This window comes from Motacilla alba, chromosome 7 (assembly GCF_015832195.1).
Source record: "Motacilla alba alba isolate MOTALB_02 chromosome 7, Motacilla_alba_V1.0_pri, whole genome shotgun sequence".
NCBI lineage: Eukaryota > Metazoa > Chordata > Aves > Passeriformes > Motacillidae > Motacilla > Motacilla alba.
Window position 1 is genome coordinate 24,705,955 of NC_052022.1, and position 22,668 is coordinate 24,728,622.

General features: G+C 36.8%; 1 protein-coding gene across 6 annotated transcripts in view; it reads right to left on the reverse strand.

Moving 5' to 3' along the window:
- RAPH1 (Ras association (RalGDS/AF-6) and pleckstrin homology domains 1) overlaps positions 1 to 22,668 on the reverse strand; it is an 83,147-nt gene that overhangs the window by 21,389 nt on the left and 39,090 nt on the right. For 5 of the 6 annotated variants that reach the window (XM_038142956.1, XM_038142959.1, XM_038142958.1 and 2 more), the window contains exons 5-9: positions 11,196 to 11,270; positions 5,004 to 5,081; positions 3,505 to 3,664; positions 2,336 to 2,457; positions 608 to 673 (exon numbers count right to left, since the gene is read on the reverse strand). In XM_038142956.1, coding sequence (XP_037998884.1) covers positions 608 to 673; positions 2,336 to 2,457; positions 3,505 to 3,664; positions 5,004 to 5,081; positions 11,196 to 11,270 — 501 coding nt within the window. The remainder of the gene's footprint in view (positions 1 to 607; positions 674 to 2,335; positions 2,458 to 3,504; positions 3,665 to 5,003; positions 5,082 to 11,195; positions 11,271 to 22,668) is intronic. The other variant, XM_038142960.1, reaches the window with a different exon arrangement.

Genomic DNA, 22,668 nt, shown 5'->3' on the forward strand with positions numbered 1-22,668 from the left:
GTTTTCAGCTTATGAAGGCTATATTTACTGGATGCTTTATTTGCTCCACATTTTTATGCCCTTATTTCTGTAAACTGGTTAATGTGTTTGATAATAATTAGTCTTCTGTCATGCATTTCTTAAAATTCAATATATTGCTTTTTTAAATTTTAAAATGTAATTTTTTTTAAAAAGCAAATTATTATCAAAATTTGAAATATTAACTTAAACCAGTCTCCAGACCCATGCTCTAGAATTTTGTAGAAATGAAAATTTGGAAAGTGCTAGTAAAAATTCTCTAGCACCACAGGTCAAAAAAGCATGCCACAGTTCTGCAAATCTCAACTTGAAATTAATGGTTTTAGCCATAGCTAGAGGCAACCTCAATTTGATATCACTGTGTATATGGTTTTTCAGATACTAAACTAGAGAAACTTTTTTTTAACTGATCACATTTGAAACAGTGTTACATTAAAACAGCCATTTATCTCAAATAGAACACACTCCATTCACAGTCTTCCAGAATTACATTCTGCTCCATCCATCAATTTCAATCACCACAATCTTTAGCAGCTTGTCTTCATGCTCCAAAATGACTACTATGTCCTTCCTGGTTTGACATTCTTACCTCTAGTAGCACCTCTTTATTTCTGTCTGCCATCTCAGAGGTTTCTTTCTTCCCCAGAAGATAGTTCTGGAACAAAATAAAGTTTAATATTTCTTGAGGCATTCTGAAATCAAATCCAAATGGCGTTTCTTGTTTACTTTTCTGTAGCAGTAAGAACAAAACTTTGTAGACTATTGAATCTGTCAGACTACTTAATAATACATTGAAGTACCTTACAATCACCTTTACCAGAAATATCAATCAGTCCATACTCCTACCTAACAGCCTCATAACAACATCATTCTGCTTTTCTAAGGAACAAACTGTTATCTGTTACAATGCATCCAGAAATAAAAATACCATGAACTTGTAAATACCACAATAAAAATATAAAAAACCCCTGGAGATCTGTTATGTACTGTCATTGTTTCTGCGTTCCAAGAAGCACTCATAGAAGCAATGTACTTCTTTCCATTTTGGTCTGAGTTTTACTGAATAGAAATACTTATTTTCACAAAGAATTATAAATAAATACTAAATAAATAATAAAAAATTACAAATAAAATACTTGTCAACTTCTTAAAAGGCACTTAATTATACACAGGCACCCTATGTTATTTGATAAGTTTTTTACTCTTACTCAGTTTAGAAAAGACTGGGACAATGAAAAACATCTTCCTACCCCCTCGCTCTAATACTGGAAAAAAACCCAAATATTCACAAAGTTTTGCCAGTTCAGTATTTTAAAACAATGAGAAATATTTGGTTTATGTTGAGAGTAAACCTATAATCCACAAACTTTTTAAAAGAATGTAGAGTTTTGCTGCTTCAGTGAAAAGCACTTGCATAAGACCTGGGTTTCAGATCTTGAAAAGATTCAGATTAAAAGATTCAGATTAGAAAGAAATAAAATCAAGTAAACTGATGTTGCATAGGACAAACATGCAAAACTGATACCCAGCTTAAATCCAATAAATTAGCGTATAGATGCCATACAGATATAAAAATAATGTATAAAATCAAAAGGGAATTCATTGGGTAAGAGTTAAGACAGATCTGGTGATATTACAGACAAGAGATCAAGTGAATTTTCAATGCATATTCTTTCAAGAGCCACCTCCTGCTTTTCTGTTTCTTTTCCTCCACTCCCCTACAATACTGCACTGCTGCCAGATCCCAGATCTGTAGCTACAATTTGAGAGAAGAGAGGTCTTTGAGGCCATCTGAGAGGAAGAGGAGCCTTTGATTTCTCAGCCAGGGAGCAGGAAACACAGGTGGATATAGGCAGGTCTCAACTTGCACAGGAAGGGGCACATGCTCTCTTCTCTTGTCATTTGGCCATGGAGTGGCTGTTCTCTTAGATTTTGTCTTCCCCTTCTTGCCAGCAATGCAAGAACGCACAGTGGAGAGACATTACTATTAGCAGTATCTGTCAACACCTCTCTTGCATGTTTACATAATTGAGCAGCACTAAGTATGGGTGTAAATTCCTGGAAACTGCCTGCCTTCATGTGCATTAGAACTACTCACAAACGCATTAGCAAACAGATTGCTTCAGCTCATGGGTGTCTCTTAAGGACTGACTTTGTTCCCACAACACTGTGGATGTACATAATGGTGAAGTGTAAAGTTGCCTGGCATTTTAGCACATACACAAGTACCAAAATGAAAGTATGGAAATGAATGCTACCAAAAAAATAAGAAACTGCCATCAGCCACACAGACATTCCGCACAAATCTCAGGCTTACCTGTGGATTCTTGAAAAGTGCATATTTCTCTATACGTTCCACAAACATTAATTTGTTTTGACTGTCTCTTGTCCAGTTCAAGAGATTTTCAACTAAATTTTCATGATCTTCAAAGATCCTTTCTGCAACAATCACAAGTGAGCAAATACATTGAAATCTGTTTAATTTTGTGATAGAAATTAATCTGTAGTCATTTCTAAGAGACAAGGCATATATGCAGAGAAAATAGAGTTCAAGATCTACTACAGTGAGGAAGAAGTTCATGCTAAGAGACTAAAAGAACTTAGTCCACTTCCAGACATGCCTGGTTTAATTTTTTTACACCCAGTCACTCAGCATGGACTTCCCCTATCTTCAAGTTTATAGTTCCATCAACATATGAAATGTTTTAATTTTTTTTTATCTGAGAAGGCCTACCATCCTGCAGGAACACTGCAGACTCCAATGATAATGTTTCAGAGTTTATGAGCTCAAATAAGAAGGTTATCACATTTATGTGTTCTCTGATCTACACAATTCCCAGAGGAATGGATCAGGAAGCTTTTTTGGCACAAAGCTTCTTTCTACATCCCCAATGATTATCTCACTCATAAGGTATCAAAAAGTAGTGGGCAATGATCAGAAGCAAAACAAAATATTTCCAAAATGCAGAATACCCATAGCTAGTACAGGTATTGTGAAGAAGTCTGAAAACTGACACTGCCTACTTCCTATGATCTCTGTTGCTCAATAAATGATGTATCAACAACAGCCTCTGAGAACTTTGGTTCTCCGTCAAAGCTCTGAGCTTTGACTCTCCATTGAAGAAGTTACCACCAGTGCTAGAACTTCAGAATACTGAAAACAGACAAAAGAGAACAGCATAAAGAAAAAGAGAAAAAATGACTGTAATGGTAGAAAATAGCTGAAAATCCTCATTGCAAAATAAAGAAGAAGTCTTTGGGAAACTACTACATCAACTTTCTCACCCTTTTAAATGCAATGAAGTAGAATTTTCAGATCATTCTGAAACAAGTTCAATCATGAGCTTTATTACATGAATTAGCATTTACTACATTAATGAACAAGATGATGAACATTATGAAGACAAGTATTTAAATCATTCTGAGAATGTAGACTACTGCTGCATTAATGAATAAGAATTAGAAATGCTTATAATTATTACTTACCCATTTGCAATTCAGAGATCGTTTCCACTAATGACCAGTCTAAACTGTATCCACAATGTGATTTGTCCATCAGATTGTCTAATACTTGTCTCACTGTTTGTCTTTCATCCACCATCATTGTTTTTGAGCTGTCATCAGACATATGGACTCTTATCACCAACTGTTAAGCAGAAAATTAAGAAAACAAAAAGACGGATTAATCTGCCACATTTCAAATAAAAATAAGGTTTCTAAGATCTTGTTTATTCTTCTAAGGTTTCCTTACCTTAGTAGCATAAAATTCAAACAAAACACTCCCTGAAAATGTAAGATGTCATAAATGATAGCTAGATATTTGTATCACAGACACTCAACAAGATATTCTCCTTCAGCACAAGACAGTAAATATAAAGGTCTTCCCAACACAATGAGGAAGTCCTTCAGTTGTGTGTTAAGAAGGAAAAAAAATCCTTCCTGCTGAAGTGTCTTGATAATAAAGTGTCTTTTAGACAATATCTAGGTGGAACAAACAGATATAGAGCTCTGCACAAGCTTACAAAGAATCAGAATTTTTCAGATGTGCAGTTTAAGCTTTCTGCCTGCCTCCTACAGTATTTTCTAAAAATAGTTATTATATAAACAATATAGCAATACTAAACCTTAATTTTCTGGGGCATATGAAGCAGTAGTGTGAAAAAAAATTGCTTTTAAAACACAATGGTTTTTCATAGGCATTTTAAAGAGGTCATTGTCAAGAAACAAAAATCCAGCCACTTTTTTTAACCAATCAAAAGACAACAGATTCATTTTGCCAATCATTATTTTTTCCATTTTTATATCTTGTTCAGCTGGAAAAGATAAAACCTACTAGCTGTAATGCACTGGTACAATTGACTTGTTATTTTCCATCTTCCAGCCAAGACAGTTTTTCAGCTTTTGATCTACAAACAATTAATGAAAAAGGCATTTTAAGCTACTGAAAAACTCCTGTTATAAAATAAAAATGCTAAATTTTAAAGGCACTCTGTACTCTTTGAGAGTACATCAAGTAATGGCAGTAGACTTTCTGCATTTGGTAATCTCTGTCTTTAGTCTGGAATACTTCTCTTCCATTTAGCACTGGCAAATCCTGCTATGCCTATGGGAAAAGGCTTGTGAAGAAAAGGTTGCGAAGAAAACAGGCACAAATTTTAAACATGTGACTGCAGATTGTTACAAGAACAATCTCAGGAGGCTGGACCTTCATTTCAATTCTGGGTGGAAGATGGTAAAATCTTCCCAATGAGCACTAGCTGAAATACAAGCTATTCCTTAAGAAAAACATCATGTTATTCCATATCCTAGGCTTCTCCTGATTAGGTCCAGTCTAGATGGGAAAGCACATTACCACTAAAGATCAGAACATACAGTGTTCTTATTTTATAAAGGACAACTTAAGGATAATAGATGCAAATGAAGTTTGCCTGCATTTTCCAGGTGAAAAAAAAAAAAAGTCTTATAAATGGATAAAACTAACTCACCTTTTTCACTTGTGCTTCTTTAATCTTCTCTAATGCAACCCTAATCTTCTCAGCTTTCAGTTTAGCAGCCTGCTCCTCCTAGGGGCACACAACATACAATTCCAGTTAACACAAACTTCAGTCAGGTTTCAGTGGCTTTGAGGCTACCATGCTTTAAAAAATGAACTGAAATGCTGATTTGCTCACCTATAAATGTCCAACTATTTCCCAGCGATGATGAAAACTATTACTTTATAAGACAAAAAGTGTTCCTATATTTAGAGACACAACTGCCATTGACTCCAAAGGAAGATACTGGAGGTATATATTTTGTATAGACATTTCTCTATTCTCCTGTACTGTAAATACCCTTATGGTACCAAATACTTTAGCATATTATATATTTACAGACATAGCTTGGGACAACACATATTCAATAAGAGTATACAAAGGAGTACAGCCAACAGATTTTTGGTTGATTAACATAAAACACAAACAGCATGCCAAGAAGTACCCGAATTTAAGAGCACACAGAAAGAAGGGAAACAAATCCTATAACTAGGATTCCATACTACATGCATTAGTTTGAAAGATTTTAAACTGTTCAATCCATTTGCAGTAAGAGGTTTGAACACTCACTTTGTCTTTCCTAAATCCAAGTTGTAATTCTCCTTGTTTTAAGTATTTTAAGACACAAGGTGAATAAATATTCTTTTGCTCTTCTACATAATAGATTTTTATTACAATTAGAAATGCATTAAAAATTCAGGTAGCATAAATCTATTAGCTGATGCTAAAGAACACTGTGTCTTTTTAAGACTAGCAATAAGCAATAAATTCTGGAGATTATAGATATTTCTGTTGAAATTGCATTTGAAAAACGCAGCTAAAAAGCAACCATTGTTTTGAAAATGACATATGCAATTTTCAGACTTTCAAAATCTTTAACTGTGGATCTTCATTGTAATTAATATCTAAAACCATAATTACTTTAAAATTTCTAGCGCAAACAAGTCTATTAAAAACCACACAAATCCCTTCCAAAATATTCAGTATCCTTATAAAAGAAGAATTAATATTTTCTCCACAGCCAAAGTACCACATCCCCATCACAACATTCAGCATACTATAAACATTTAGTTCTCTATTGCTTTCTTCTGTGGATGCAATTCATAGTTTCTTTACCATGTGTTTAGATGGCTGCTTTTCTTGTAAAAGTCAAGATTCAGCTATTCTGAAATCCAGAGAGTTTAAGTTTTGGCTTCCCAATAAATTACTAATATTCATGTAATATGAACATGAATATTGAAGAACATTCCCTTGTTACTTATTGCACTCTTAGTAGCTTTTGGTCCTTCACATCTGTGACCATCCTGCGGACCAGAAAAAAACATCAGCTGGACAGACCAGTATGCTGCCTTGAAACATAATTCTTTTCAATAAAATGAAGCAGTAAGGTGATACAAGCAGAAATAACGTGAGCCTGAAACCTTATGTGGACACTGAATTACCCAGGAACATTGCGTTTATGAGTCTACAGGGAACTACAGCTTTTTATTCACAATAGCAATGCTGTCCTATAGCTTAGAAAGGTTAAATCAGATTAGCATTCTATGAAAAACAAACCATGCCATGGTAACAAGAATCTTTTACTCTTCCTATTTCTTACCATTAACCATTTCAATGTGTAGAAATAAATTGTTACTACTAAAAAATGAGGCTTCACAGCACCAAGCCTGACAGAGCTCAAGAAGCGCTTAGACAACGCTCTCGGGCACATGGGGTGACTCTGGGGATGTTCCATGCAGGGCCAGAAGCTGGACTCAATGACTCTTGTGGGTCCCTTCCAACTGAGCTTACTCAGTGATTCTGTGAATGACTTGTCAGTTTCTAAAAGTGATGCTATGCACCTGTTCATCATGAAATCAGCAAAAGCAAAAGACTCATTTTATCATGTATTTGGAGAAACTGTAATTCATGGTTTTGAAAAGCTGCTCATTAACCCCACCAGCACAATTTTCCAGCCCATTTCACTGTACACCAGTGCAAAGCACCAGGAGCACCTGCCCACCACAGTGCACAGGCAGCAACACCAGGGCAAGTAAAAAGCAGCTGTGGCCTCTCAAAAACCTGTGCCAACAGAGCTAAAATATCTTTGGTGACCTCAAAGATTATAATCCATCATTACCTAAAATGCTTTGGAAAATAGATAAATATGTAAACCAAAGAAGATTTTAAGGACTTACTATTTATTATGTAGCAACTTCTTTATTTCCTACTCAATTTAATGTGGGTCCAGAGATTTGGATTCCTTATACTTTATTAGAGTTTAACATAATCAGTTTAAACTAAAAAACCCCAAAACAGAATTACAATTATCAAAAAAGAACTTGTTTCAATGAGCAAAAAATTACAAAAAGAGGTCTGAATTTACTAACTGGAAAACACAGCGAGGAAAAGAAAGCAAGAATTCAAAACTTCTGAAAGCATATAGTAGTTAAAAGATTTTAAGCTATTTTGAGCAGTAATAAACTAACCTCAGGCCACTGCTGCATCACTGCTGATGAGGCAAACAGTGTTTCAAGGGAAAAGGATGAAGAACTATGTATTTTGATTCCTTAATAAAATAATTTAGTAACTCCCCAAAACTGACAACCATATATTCTGTTTCTCTCCTAATGGCCCAAGAAAACAGTCCCCAGCCCATCAAAGTCACCCGAGAACAGCACTTAGACACATACACAGGTCTCTCCTCCCCCTGTACATGAAAACAATACTGCTTCTATCCAGGAGGAAGCACGTGCTGTCCATCAGCCTGTACCAATAAGCAAACAACCCTTTTCACTGCACAGAGACACAGGCGACAGATGGCAAAAATGCCCGACTGCAACTGCCAACTATTTAAACTGTTCAATGCCACCGATCAACAAGGCCAGCACGTCCAGTCCAACCACATCTACCTTACGTATTTATTTCCCCTTTGCTAGCAAATACTGGCAACAGTGATGGAGTTGCTGAAGGATTACAAAGATGCAGGTAAATGGCAGGACTGCCGCGCTGCCACGGCTTCGCAGGCGGTACAGACACCATCGGTCCCTGCTGTGGCCACACGCCTGCGTCCCCTGCACGGCATCACTGCTCACAGAGCACTCACAGCGCTGCTGGCACACGGCTCCATCACAGACTGATCTGGAGAACTGGCACAGCAGGCAAGATTCAGCAGAACCCACACCCTGCTTAGACTGCCTTCCAGGCACAGGCAAGCCTTGGAAACACACCGAGCAGATACACACACACACTTTATAAAAACACAAAACATAATGGAGAGTCATTTCCACCTCTGGCAGGAAAAGGATATTCTCCTATAGTAGCAATATACATCACTGTCAAATTGCAACGAATTCCTCACTTAACAGGACTATTCTGGGACTATTGTTACACTTGTATTTTAAAGCTTTGAGCCAAGATTACTTTTGGTTATGCAAAACATTGCACCTGATTTAAAGAATACGTGGCAACATACTTTACTATAGAACCTGTTAATCCAAAATATTCAAACATATTGGGAACCAAAATGGAAAATGCGTATGTCTGCAGCGCAATGGTCTTAAATTAATGATCTTCTTTGCGTGTTTATACCAGAACTAAGTTTTAACTCATTTTAGCCTACAGTGAAATATCACAAAGAATAACACAAAAAATATAAAGGTATAATTTTTGTAATATAATAACACTGTTTCCTCCCCCAGTTTCCAATTAAATATGCAGTTACAAGATATTCCAGCTGTGTTTTAGTAATAAAATGTGAGAGATGCATGCAATGGCAGAGCTGACCTTGCTCAAAAAATTATGTGCCTTGCATTTCTAGGTTGGAGTTTTATTTTTTCTTTTGTTTTACTTTTTAAAAAAAGTGTTATTAACTAATCTTTTTATAGAGATAACAAATGGAACGGAAACAAAAAGGGGAGGGGGGTATCACTTAACAAAGGTACTTAGAAAAGCCAGTGATTAAATGGTAAGAGGTGAGTAACTATGTCCACATTTTATTTAAGTTAGCAAGGTAGATACAATCTACAAAATGCATAAAATTCAGACATTTCTTCTCTGTTTAATATTTGCCTTTTTTCTCTGAATTTCTTCTTTGAATGCAGATAAGAAGATAACTAAATACACAAGTAGTATTGACTTCTGAAGGACTAAGGTCAGGTATCTACTGTTTACTTTCCCAGCTACAGTCTAGCCTTGGGTAGAAAGGCAATCACCTGTTTTGCAAGAAATCTCCTTGGAAGAAGGGGGAACTGTGTATGTGCATGGTTGTGATGCAGAAGGGATCTAGTCCACAGCTAGAATTTTTACAATTAGTTATATTACAGAGGACAAAAATATAAGACGCAGACATACCAGAGAAGGGGAAGAAACAGAAACAGGTAAAGACAGTAAGAAACAGTTGACACACCAGGGACACTGGCACAGACCTGCAATATGATCCTACAGTCAAATGATCTAACACCTTGGTACAAGGAAATGCCCTATTTCTTGGGACTGTTTCATTCATAGAGAGCCTCATCCAATGTTACAACAAGCTGAAGAGATCTAAGCAGCTTAGATTTCCATTTCATCATTTTGCTAAAGTATTTCTGCTTGCAGGAGGTCAGAAGAGAACCAGTAAGTTCCATGCCAGGCCTGTGTGCTCAGGAGTCAGAAGTGGAAGGCACAGCTGTACTGAAACAGTCACAAGCTGACCAACATTACCCTCAGGAAATCAGAAGGCTCACCAGAAGCACCTGAATCAAAGAGCTATGAAGCCTAATTAGCCAACACAAAGATTTATAAATACAAACATTTAACTTTGGAGCATATTAGAATACCTGATAGGAGCTACTCCATGGTCCTATAACACAAAGGCATCACTTAATGCACTTTTTAAAATAAAGCTCCTGTATGGTAACTAACACTCATCCCACATATAAACAACCAGAAGGGAGGATCTGAAGACACATGGAGATGAAAGAAAATTGTGGTTTCTTTGTGCCACAGCTGTTGTTAATCTATTTGCAATCAAGCCAATTGCTGTTTTGGTGGCTGTTTGCTTTGTTGGGCAGTGCAGGGGGGCCAAGAGCTATTGGGGTCAAGGCAGAGGTATGGACTTAAAATTTAAACAAAACAATCACAAGAGCAGAAGATTACTTGCTGTTGGCTGTTTGTACTACTCTGGAAGACAGCCTGAAAATGTGCTGTCAAGATACATGCTGAGCATCTTGAAAATCAAAATTCAGAGAAGAATATTAAAGTATTTAAGAAAAAGCAGTAAACCAGTTCTAAACTTTTATTGCTAAATACAGACTACTTATGCCCAGTGAACATTATCCTTATTGTTTTGAGGTCACCAAATTGCATTTTGTTACTTCAGGTTTGGTAATCTCCACTAGAATGTCTGTGAATTAAAAACAAAACAAACACATAGATATGGTTTTGAAGTATGTATTAGCATCAACAACATCTGACATCACAGCTACATGAAGCTGTCTGTCCTTCATCCCAGCCTGTATTTTCACCAGAGATTTACAGCTTGCTCCATCCCTTGTCCTCTAGTTTCAAAAGGAAATACATATAAAAGATGTAATTCTTAGCAAATTGAATTACAATTTGTGATCTCTTAGTACATTAAGGACCTCCTTCCTGTGAAGAAAATTAATTTGTAATCAAGATTTGTACATACCTGGCTCATTAGATCACTGTCTTACTACAATATTCTCCCCACATTATATTCAGTCAGCATTCAAATGTTATAAAAAATATCCCATTACTTACTAGTACATCTTCAATACAGCAAGAGAACTTATTTTAAGGCTACTAATGGCTTTTAAAACAACTAAACACTCCCACATTTTTCACTAGGATCTTTTCTTTTTTTAAACTAGTCAATGGCAATAGGAACAAAAGAACTTCTAGCTCAGTATATTTCCTTTTCAACTGAGGCATTTTACCTGCTAATATGGCTATTAAGTATTTGTCAAGAACTTGAACACTTTGATAAATCTGCAGAAACAAATAATACAATCCAGCCTTTAGAAGCACCTTGGATAATCAGGAAAATCATGTAAGCAAATGCAGAAGTTTCTGGAAAGGGCAGGGGTGGAGAAGCATAGCACACACCAAAAGCATTCTTTCTACATAGAAATAGTCACATACAGTAGAAAGAAGCATCATCACCTTGGTCAGCAAATGAGAAGGCTTTCCTGCAATGTTTCTCAGAAGAAGGGAGGTTTCCCTGTCCAAATAGGAGTGCTTGTGCAGAAAGAAAGAGAAAGAACATAAGTCAAAGGAAGTCAGTATAGTATTTTATGGTGTCTTGATTATAGAAGATAAAGCAGAGTTTAAAAGAATAAAACCCTACATTCATCACGTTTTCCCCTCCCATAAAAACATGAACATTCCCAAATACTATGAGGCTGATACACTGATGTAAGAGCAATTGTGCTTTTACACAAGACACTAATAAAAGACACTATTTTAATCTTCTCCTGTGCAAAATGTCACACAATAGAATTAAGAAAACTTTTGCTTACCTGCCACTGGTTTCCTTTCTGCAAGAGAAAACTTATTTGTAAAGACATTTAGAACTATAAAAGTAAGAAAATACACTCTTACAATGCTTTTCAAAATCCTGTCGAGTCTTCTAAAACGAAACATTCTACTTTCACTACTCAAACATAGAGCCACCATAAACTGGTCATCCAGGAGACATCCTGGTTTTATGCTTTCTACATGGGTCGCTGTTTCATTCTTAAAGAAGAAATATATTACCACAACAGTAAACCAACCTAACTTAAAATTCACGTCCTTTTTTAAAAAATTACTTAAGTCTGTCTTCTCTTGTATAGTCCAAATTATGAAATTACAAATCCCTGTGCTTCTCTTGGGAAGATAAATTAGCAGAAAATATATTTTCATCTGTTTTCAAAATGGGAAGCAAAATCAGTAAAGGGGAAGCAGGCAGTAGAGTAAGACAGAAATCAGTTAATGACAGATCCCAGAGCGATCATATTCTCCAGCACCTGCTACAGGCAACAAAACCATCATCATGCAGCAATTTGCAGAACCACATAGTCTAGTCTGCTAAGGAAATTAAACTAATACTGTGGCACTTAACCAGAGCATTTAAACAACTTAAAAGAGCATGAAGTAAATCTGTGTACCATCACCATACTGCAACCACTGTCCCATGTGGTTACAACTGTCTCAGCATTATTTGTTTCAATGCTACACATGACAACTATACGTGCCTACTATACTTTAGTTATCAGCAACACAGAGTCTTACCTCTTCTTCAGTGCCACAATAAGGTACAGTATAAAAAAATGACGAGGCCATGTCTACAACTTCCTGCAAGGCAGTATTACATAGTTCGAAAAATGCAGTTCCTGCAGGGAGAGTTTACTTGATGTGACTGCCACATGCTGGGATGAGCAACTAAGGATCTCAAGGCGGCTTTAGAAGTTACACCTTAGGGAGGACTCTACACAGCATCTGAAGTTAAACTCAGGCTCCAGCCAAAACTCCACCTAGGTATTTAGCCACTAATATTGACACAGGTTATGTTACAGAGTAAATTATTTTTCTGCTTGCATATTAATTACTGTCTCTATTTATATCACATGTTTTAGACACATAGCAGTGCTGCCTAGCTCAAAACCACACTACTGAGGGTTTGTAATACTGGGTGTAATTATTCACAGTCATACTGAATTGTATCCTTTCTTACACAGAGGCTCTAACTTTCCACAGAGTCAGTTTAGGATGGTCTCATTACAACATACTGCTATACAACTTGCAGAATAAAAATGTTGGCTCAGTCCAAACCCCAAAAGTATACATAAAAATCCAATGACAAGTTCAAAGAAATTTTTTAAGGGTTTCTTCATAGAGTTCTTGTCAGTCATCATAGACTGATTAATATGGATCTCTTTCTTGGTGAATGGAGCACTGCAGTAGAAGGAACACTACAACGTACACTTGCAGCCTCTTCCTTAAGAGTTAGTCACCTTCTGTCTTAGCCTGTAAGTCAACAATAGTGTCAGGATAAATACAGGGTATTGAATCTCTCCTTTAAGGAAATACTATTTGCTGGAGAATATTTCTCCTACAGGAAAAGTCAAGGAAGGCCAATTAACCTTCTTCCTGTCTTAGTCATCTCAGCTGCTGCTATCTTGTATTTAACTACATTATCTCCACTAAGGAAATTCTATCCAAAAACGGGAAAGCCATATTCTTCTTACAACATAATAGCCACTTGAAACTTTGATAATGCTATTTTACGGGAATAGGGGCTGGCCAGTAAAATGTGGAACACCAGTGTGATGACAACTACCTATGTGAATTGGAGCTGCAGAGCTCACATGCCTAGAAACAGGAAGGCAACAGCTCTTTTCCAGACATTTTTTGTGCATGGCTTCTTCCTACCCTACAACAAATTCTGCAGTACCGCACATAGCCAAAAGTTAGAATGAGCAGAAGTAGCAAAGCAACAGGAAAGCCCAAGTTCTAGAAATTATAGCTCAGCTAAACAGTAACTACACACACATAAAATTTTTTAAATATTTGGCATGCACAAACTAGTAGATAACAAATTAAATTTCATTTTAGGACAACGTGTTACTTTCACAATCCAATTTTAAAGCCTTTAAGACTTCAGCTCAAACATCAAGCTCTGAGGCAAACAGATGTTGCTCCTAGAATATTCCATTGTTTGGGGGAAGATAAATATTTTATTATTTTTTTCTAGATAGTACAATCACAATGGTTCACACAGAGGATCTAAATAGCCCAATCTTCATCTCTACTTGAGGATTTGAAATACGTATCAAAGGCCTAACAATACAAATGCCTGATCTTGCCAAACAAATTAACCTACTTTTCTGCCCCAGGTACTTCACTAGACTAAAAAGAACAGCAATCAAATGCAGGAAAACCAAAACATTAATTACTCCTAGGGAGACATTTCTAGTCTTCCACCATGAAAAGCATCTGTTCTTCCACCTGCTCCTACCACAACGAGAACTCAAGCTCTAGCAACAAAGTTGTCTCTCCTCCAGTGCCTCACCTTAGATTCACCTAGGATATAAAACCAATTCCAATTCCATAAACTAAACTATCACTGAATTACTGAGCATATTAGATTTATTTTTTACAGACAAGAACTGATGGCTGGATTTTAAGAAAAGCATTTAAGAAGAGGTGATAAACTGAGCTACATAACTAAGATTTGAATCATGAAAGCCGTGCAGCCCATCTTGCCATGGCAGCAACCCACTGGTTCACAAGTAAGATGCTGTATATACATGGCCTCCTTTCTTCAATTCCACTTGCATATTTTTGCAAAATCTGAACACTGATCAATTTTCTTGCTATGTTTGACGATCACTTAGTACAGAAAAGTGGGGTCAATTTAGAAAGATTCGGTCTCATCACTAAGAGACTGAGTTGCATCTAATTCCTCTGATTTTAAGGTAAGGGCTGAGAAAACAGGCATACAGAATTTAAAAATAGTACAATACAGTCTCAAAGGTGTCACGTATGTTCTTGACACTGACAGTTTACAAATAATGATCAACATCTGGGGTGGGAATTGTAAGAAAGATGACCTAGTGGTCTTCTGATTTTAGCTTCCCGTTCATTTGCCTTAAAAATGTTAAATAGAAAACTTCTTTTCCTGTTAAATACTATCTGTACATTCAAAGACATCATTCACTCAAGGTTTGTACAGCAGAATAACTTACCTTAGTACCAAAAAAAAGGCAGTAAGAACACAGTGAGGACTTGTGCATGTAATTATCTTGCCATGTTTCTTGCAAAACTCTAACAGTTTAATAAATACACATATTTAATTAAACCAGCTGGTGGCACTCTTGTGCCACTATTTTGGACTTAATATCACAGTTGAGAAACACTACAAAATCCTTTTTTAAATGCATTCTCTGTCTAAAAATCAAAAATCTAAAAACTAAAAATCAGGGAAACTGAAGTTTACAGTGTTCAATAGAGAGCTATATGCTTGCAAAACTTTGTCGAAGAACTATAGCTTCCATTTCAACTACATCCCTACACTGAATTCTTTAGACTCCAGCTTCAAGAATTAGAATCCACTGTTTCCAAAAGAGAACTAAGAATTAAAGATTTAAAATTATTTTTGTAATTTTGATCCAAAGATGGAGAAGGAGCACTGAAAATTTTTTCCAATCTCTTTATGATTATGTATTCATATGGAACTTACTCATATGGACACAATATGATAAACATCTAACTAAAAATATCAATTTTCTGCTTTCCTTTGCAAAGGGGGTTGTTTGACCTTGCCAAAAAGAGGCTCAGGGGACGCCTTATCACTCTCTACAACCACCTAAAAGGAGGTGTAGACAGGTGGGTGACAATCTCTTCTTGCAAGTAACAAGAGACAGGAGAAGATAAAAGGCCTCAAGTTGCACCAGAGGCGGTTTAGATTAGATATTAGAAAAAAATTGTTGCAAAAGGGGTTACAGTTTATTCTTATTAAAACCTCAGAACAGGAGAAAAGGCACTTAGAAACTGAGGCAGCAGCATTGGGTAACAGAGCTGCCTGACCCTTTGCACACAACACACGCTTCCACAGAATCACAGAGCAGGGAAGGCTGGAAGGGACCACAGTTAGTCATCTGCTTAACGTCCCTTCCTTAAGCAGGGTCATCACAGAGCTGCTTACAAAAATTTTGTCAAATTATACTACTAAGAGAAATTTTCCATGATTGGACACTGTTAACAGGGTGATTACTAGTCATCTACATTAAATAAAGTATTCCTAAGAAAGGAAGGGAAGGTGTGTGTCATTTAAAATACAGATGTTTGCACATTTGACCATGAAAGAGATGATGCTCCTGCCAATAATCTAAGTCTTGCTTTGTGCTTTCCCATGAGAAAATAGCTAAATTTGTCTGAGACTAATCCTTCAGAATTAAAATTGTAGGCTGTAAGTCTCAGTGAAGCCTGGAGCATCACAATTTAAAAAAACTCAAGGCCACAACCTGTCACAGAGGTTGGATTCACACTTCAGCTGGATTGCACACTCTTACTCTTGAATCAAAGTCAAGCCAAGATCAAGAATGCCTGGGTCCATGGTGGGAGAGTACAACGGTTTTCTCTAAGCTGCAGTGTCTGGCTGCTGCAGAACATGTTGGAGCCAGACAAGGGAAGGGAGAACCTGGAGCAATTACTCTGTGCTCAGGAGTAGACAACCCCAAGAAACCCCAAGTTTCAAGAAAACCCCAAGAAAAAATATGGAGTATAATTTCACAGAAAATCGTTGTCTGATCAGTCTAAAAAAATGTGTACTAAGTGGAAGATCTAAACAATAAAGGGAAAAAACAGAACTATGACTAATTGATTCCTAACTGCATTACATATCAGAGACTTCATCTTTGGGCTCTACCTGTAGCACAGAAAACAAAGCACTTAAGAAACCTAATGAGTAAGTGTACACATAGCTTTAATTGCAGCTATAATTTAGGTTGAATCTACTGCCTTATACTCTAAGAAGTAACTGTATTAAGAAAAAATTGATTTTAGGGCTGTTGACTTCTAAACTATAAATTCTGCCAAAAATGACTGTAGACATAAAACCATCCAAAGATAAACCACTATAAAAGAATGGGTATACTCAGCTGGGGAGTTAAAAGTCACAAATTTACCCTATTTGTTAAAAGCAGGTAAGACACATTAATGAAATAGAACCTGCATTCATTGATGTGGCTGGTCTAACATACTGAATAACTTGCAAAAATAAGACCATTTAAGTGTCCAACACAGGAACCTAACCAAAGCTGTACATTTGGTTAACTAAAAACAAAGGCTTTTCTTTGTATTTGCAGACCTTTATTATAGTATAATGAACCAAACACTAAATACTGTCTTATGGTATAACAAACTAAAGCAGCATGCTCAAAACTGACACAGTTCTCAACTGTTTCTGCAGAACATGAAGTCTTATTTTTGGAGGGTTCCAACTCCTCTAAAAACCCCACAAATCCTAGTTCTCACACTATAGTTTAGGAATATACATAACTGAGGAAAACAACAAATTCTTTCCTCCTGTTAAGAGTTTAATGTTCTACAACTGGCGACTGTGTTCTTAATTTTTGTCATCTGTCCTAATTTTTTTTTTTTGGCAACGTGAAACAAGAACAAACAAGTAATCTGTTTTTAACTTCCTACAGAATTAGTATTTCACATCTCTAATCTAATCAAATGTTGCAGAAAAAGTAAAGAAATTTGTTTTCTGCAGAATGGTGTATCCACAAGGAAACTGGCTGTTTTAAAAGCTCCATAATTAACCATCACTAGTAGAGTGGTATCTTTACTGGAAACTGCAATCAATGCATACAACTCCCATGCAGCATACTTTCAGCAAAGTTTGGTAACATCATAAAGCAAGACTTCTGATTTCTCAACTCAAGTCTAGTGGGAAGTACCAAGAGTGTGCTTCCTAGATTTATTTGGTCATTCATCTAAGGTATTTTTCTCTTGCAGACAAATCTGGTAAGAGAAAGAACCTCTAAACAACAATTTTCTTAGCTTATCTGTATTAATGATACAGTTTTTTCCTCAAAAAAACCCTTCATAAACACAAGTATTTTACTGAAGTGCTACGGAACAGGCATAAAAACAAAGAGATTAATTTTTAAGTGTGCTTATTTACCCAGCATTTGGGATAGCAGAATGAGTCATTCAGTTGCTTGTCCACAGAAGACTCCAACCACACAGAAAATCCCAAAGAAACAGTGTATTTAGGTGTATTTAGAGCCAATGCCTTTGGTGTTCACATTTACACTAACCAAGTACACCCTAACTGTAATTTTTGAGTGGTTACCAGCCTTGCCAGCCAGTGGTATCAAACAAGACATACATTATGCTGTCTATTTTTCTGTTCCTTCCCAGGAGGGAACTTTAAAGTTTTTCATCAGTGTGAGGCAAAGTTGACTGAAGAGAAACTATTCTTTCACGTTTTATGGTTTCTGCTACACTTCGATTAGTTATTTCCTACATGGAAATGTTACATGATAAATTTTAGGTCCATAGCTATAAAATACATATTCTGAGTGGAGAATCGAGATTTACCAATGCAAGGATAATGTTTAAATTCTTGTTTCCCTTTCATGTATTTTAAATCTATTCACCCCAATTTTTGAAACCTACCACTCCATGATGTGCAGTAAACAAAACTTTTAGAATGCCTCCTTTGGATCTTAATTGAAAATGCTTCAAAAAAAAAAGTTATCCCTTCCCATCATTTGTTTTGCAGATTCCATAAGTATAACATGAAAAAAAGTTTATATACTGGTTTGCAGGCATTGGGAATAGAGTATTAGCAATCCTTGAGTTCTAGTGTATTATATGACGATTATGCATAGCCAAGCACATTTGATTATTTACTTGAAATACATAAATATTGTTTATATTTTATAAAATCATATGTTTATCTCAGAGAATGCTTTGAAAGCTTCCAAAAATCTGGCAAATGAGGAGTCATTTTACATGTATTTCAAAAACATTTGAAAAATGGATGGCTCACACTTCTTATGCCAACAAAACTGGAAGCCAAAGTAATGTTTCAGGATGACAGATAAGCACAATTTTCCCTTACTTTTGACTTATAAAAGAACACTTTGTGACTAATAATTGGAAAAAAAGAAAGAGGAAGAAATGGTCTAATTGTGTTTCAAATTAAGTCTTTCCATTGACTATTTTCAGCTTAGGAAAAGCGGAACTGGAAATGATCCAAAATAGACTTTGTGTTCTAAACTAAGGACATAACACAACTGCCAGAAAATGATTTTTTTTTAAAGTCTTTAGAAAAAATACAAACCAAACCTCTGCCATGCCTTGTTTGTTGCTTATCTGTGACTACTCTCACAAACTGGAGTCTAACATCCTTCACATCTGCTAACCACACAACACGTGGCCCATAAGGAAAAGTACTCAAACTTCAAGCTCCCAAAATACAAAAGCCAATAATGCTCTATTCCTGCAAGAGCTAAAACAGACCAGAACTCTTCTTTAAACCACCTACAAATAACAGATGAGATTCAGCAGTCCAACTCTATTTTAAGACACCGTTGCCTAACAAAGACCATATATATCATCAGGTTATTTGTCTGCGTACATTAACAGTTAACTGCCTTTTCATAGATAGCAACATTTAGCAATCCCACATAAAACATGACCCTCAATAATTTTAAATGGATACCAAAGCTGCTGTGTTACACCGCTGCACAGCAAATGAAATGCTAGCATGTCCATGTAAGAACTATAGCAAAATTGCTATGAAACACAAACTTTATTATTCCCTTATGTCCATTTCAAGTTTTTCATTTTATCCCACAGGATCTTTTAGCCAGTACAGATTTATTTGTGTGTGCTGAGCTTACATGACAATTGCTACTAACTGCCATGCCTCCAAACCTCCCTTTTTACCCTGAAAGAAACATTCATGTTTACTCTACACTGCTTTTACTGTCAAGCGAAGCAAAAACCATGTGGCTTTATTGCACTGGCCACTCTCTTCTTCTCATGATTTTTACCCCTCATGCACCAAGTATAAATCTACAATGAGTTTAAGTAAAAGCTAAAAAATAAAATGCAGTGTTACCAGCTAAATTTTGCATTATCCTTGTATGAGCAGAATCTCTCAGCTGTGCAAACTGGGTTACAGACATAAAGAGGGGTGGGGGGTGATGCTGAACTGTGCCAGACCAGATGGCAGACTTCAAACTTATCGGCAACCTCTTCACTGAGCGTGTGCAGGACAGTAACAATGACTGCCCATGAATGGAGCCTTTCACTCGCCAGACACACACAGCTACATAAGCATCATCAACACAGTTCTCTTTTCTCTCCCCTCTGCTTTCTTCTCCTTCTACTCTAGCACAGCTCACTGAAAACAGAGACAACTTCTTCCTGGCAGAGGGACCAAAGGAAGAAGAAAAAGATAATATGGGTGGAGGCAACAAGTTAGTCACAGAGATATCATTTCCCCTACCTTCAACTCATGCTATTACTTCACTAATTTGGTCTACATACAAGTAAAGCAACCCCCCACAGAAACAACATTTTAAGGTGCATGCCACTCATTACACATCTAGAAGCATAGAAAACAAAATGCAACATACCAATTCCAGAAAGAATACTGTTCAAGCAAGGATCTGTGAAGTCATTTTGTCAAAGACAAATTTCAATTTAGCAAAAAATTATGGAGTTAGGGTGGGGTGGAGACAACTTTTCTTTTTATTCAACAATACTTTAGGCGAGACTGAAGACAAGAACAGAAGTGCAGTCAGAAAACACTTAGTACCACCAAGACAAAGTCTTATGACTACAAAGTGATAGTCTTTGAAAACATCAACATTCACAATGTATAAAGAGACAGTGCTAAGAAGGGAAAGGAGGAAAGGAAGAAAACAAACCATGATGACAACTAATAAACCCACAATTTTAGACAACCAAGGGAACTCCAGTCAACTCCCCTGAAAGTGATCTAAAGACAAATTCAGAAGGAGTACAAGAATGAGTACAAGGTCCTGGCCAATATTACCACTGAGAGTTATCATCTGTCACCATGCTGATATATCTGCAGCCCCAGGAGTTGCCTAGAGCACAGGCTGCTAGGAAGAAGAGGAAGACAAGACACTAAGATGCCTGTCCAAATACTCAGGCAAGAAGTTCTGAATAATCAATTACCACTAACAAGTGAGTTCCTGCTCTCCCTTCCAGCCTCCAGTCCCTGGCTATAACCCCCTCCTAATGTGCATCAGTCCTCTGAGCCTCTGCAGTTCCCCTAAACAACACAGAGTGAGATGCAGAATAGAAGCACACAGTTTTGGGGTACTAATTACCAGTTAAGTGCCAAAGTTGGGACAAGAGAGGAGATGAGAGTGTAAGGAAAGAACTGTGAGAAGGAAGATGAGAGAAAAGGGAAGTCATATGCTCCCATTTCTGGTCCCTATTACCAGCCAGAGAGTATACTGGACTACACACACCTTCAGTGGGCCAGCACATGACTGCTCTTTTACAAGATTTTCCTGCACTGCCAAGTCAGTGCTCTTAAATACAAAGCAGAAGTATTTTTTAAGATAGATTACTGAAGTTTATAACTGCAAGCCTAATTTCCTTTTTCAGACAAGCATTTCCTCCCATCAAAACTGTCTTCCATTTCACTCAGGAAGAGCATAACATGAAGTTTGCAGCAGAAAGGATGACTTTTTGAAGTACCTATACTGCCTGGAGAAGACAAGGTATCGGTCAGAAGGGCAGAGCTGCCAAGACACTGACCTCTTTCAGAAGAGCCACAGCAGTAAAGAAAAATTTTAAAGGTCAGCTCACCTACAGGCAGACTCAAGGAAGACAGGCAAAAGAAAAGAGCTAACTTGAAGCACTACTTCAGAATAACAAATCTCAAAACAGATCTGCTGTGACCATGAATAAACAGCCTCTCCCACTTTCTGCATAAAAACTGTTGAGTTTTTCCCTATATGGACATTAGGACTTCTTCAAAGGCTATTTCCTCAGAGGGATGTTTTCTATTAGAAACAGCACTATTGAGTCAACTGTGTGGGTGGGAGGGTACAATTCAGCCCTATTAGTAAAAGGTGTTTTGGTTCACAACATAGCCAAGAGGATTAATAAACCCTTAAACTAGTTTTTGGGCACTAAATGAACGACATAGGAAATAAAACAGCTTTGCTGATACCCAATGATTCTTCCAAAGAATCCATTTAAAAGCTAAATTCATTTAAAAATACCACAAAATCTGTCACAAACTCAAAAAAAAAAGTGATTTCCCTTTCCCTGTTCACTAGTGATGAGAAAAGAAACTTACTTCTCTGTACGAAGTCACATCCCATCACATAACAGTTTTAATACTGAATAGCTGAATACCAATTCTGTAAACCTAGGGACAGTTTCTTAGAATTTAACACCTTCCTCAGGCTACTGAAATTAAAAAGAATGGAGCCAAAGCAAACAGCATGGTTAATCAGTGCAGAAGTTTCTGCTCCAAGGAGAGCAGAATCTGGATCTCAAATTACTGACACTTTCTGGTTACCTCCTTCAAAGGAATGAATCATTCTTATCAACTTATCTGGGCAGAGAAACAATAGCCACATTCTATATGAGAAGCAATCACTGCGTTTGTACAAAGGCAGCCCTCACATTTCTTTGAGAAAAGCTTTTGGGGACGATTTTGAGCCTTGCAGGCAGTGGCCAAGCAGTCAGAAAGCAACTGAAACAGCAACTGCAACACTTGCAGCTGTACAGATTAGCTTCCTGTGAAGACAAAGCAACTTCTTAACCTCTGTCCCTTGATTCACCAGCATCAAGGTAATTAAGGGCAGCAGGTGGTTTGGTGATTACTCATGACATAAAGGATTGAAAAAACCTGGGAGCCAGGAAGGGCAATTTTACTGATGCCTCAAGCACTAACTCTCAAAGTAAAAGAGAGAATCTAGAGGCAGACCTGCAAGATCAACTCCAGAAAACACCTTGCATTAAAAATCAAAAAATGCAACATTCACGCTTTTCTTATGCTATGCAAGCTAGAGCAACTAATTGGTAAAAGTCATCTTTTCAGCCTGAGAAGAGACAAAAATGCAAGACTGTCTAA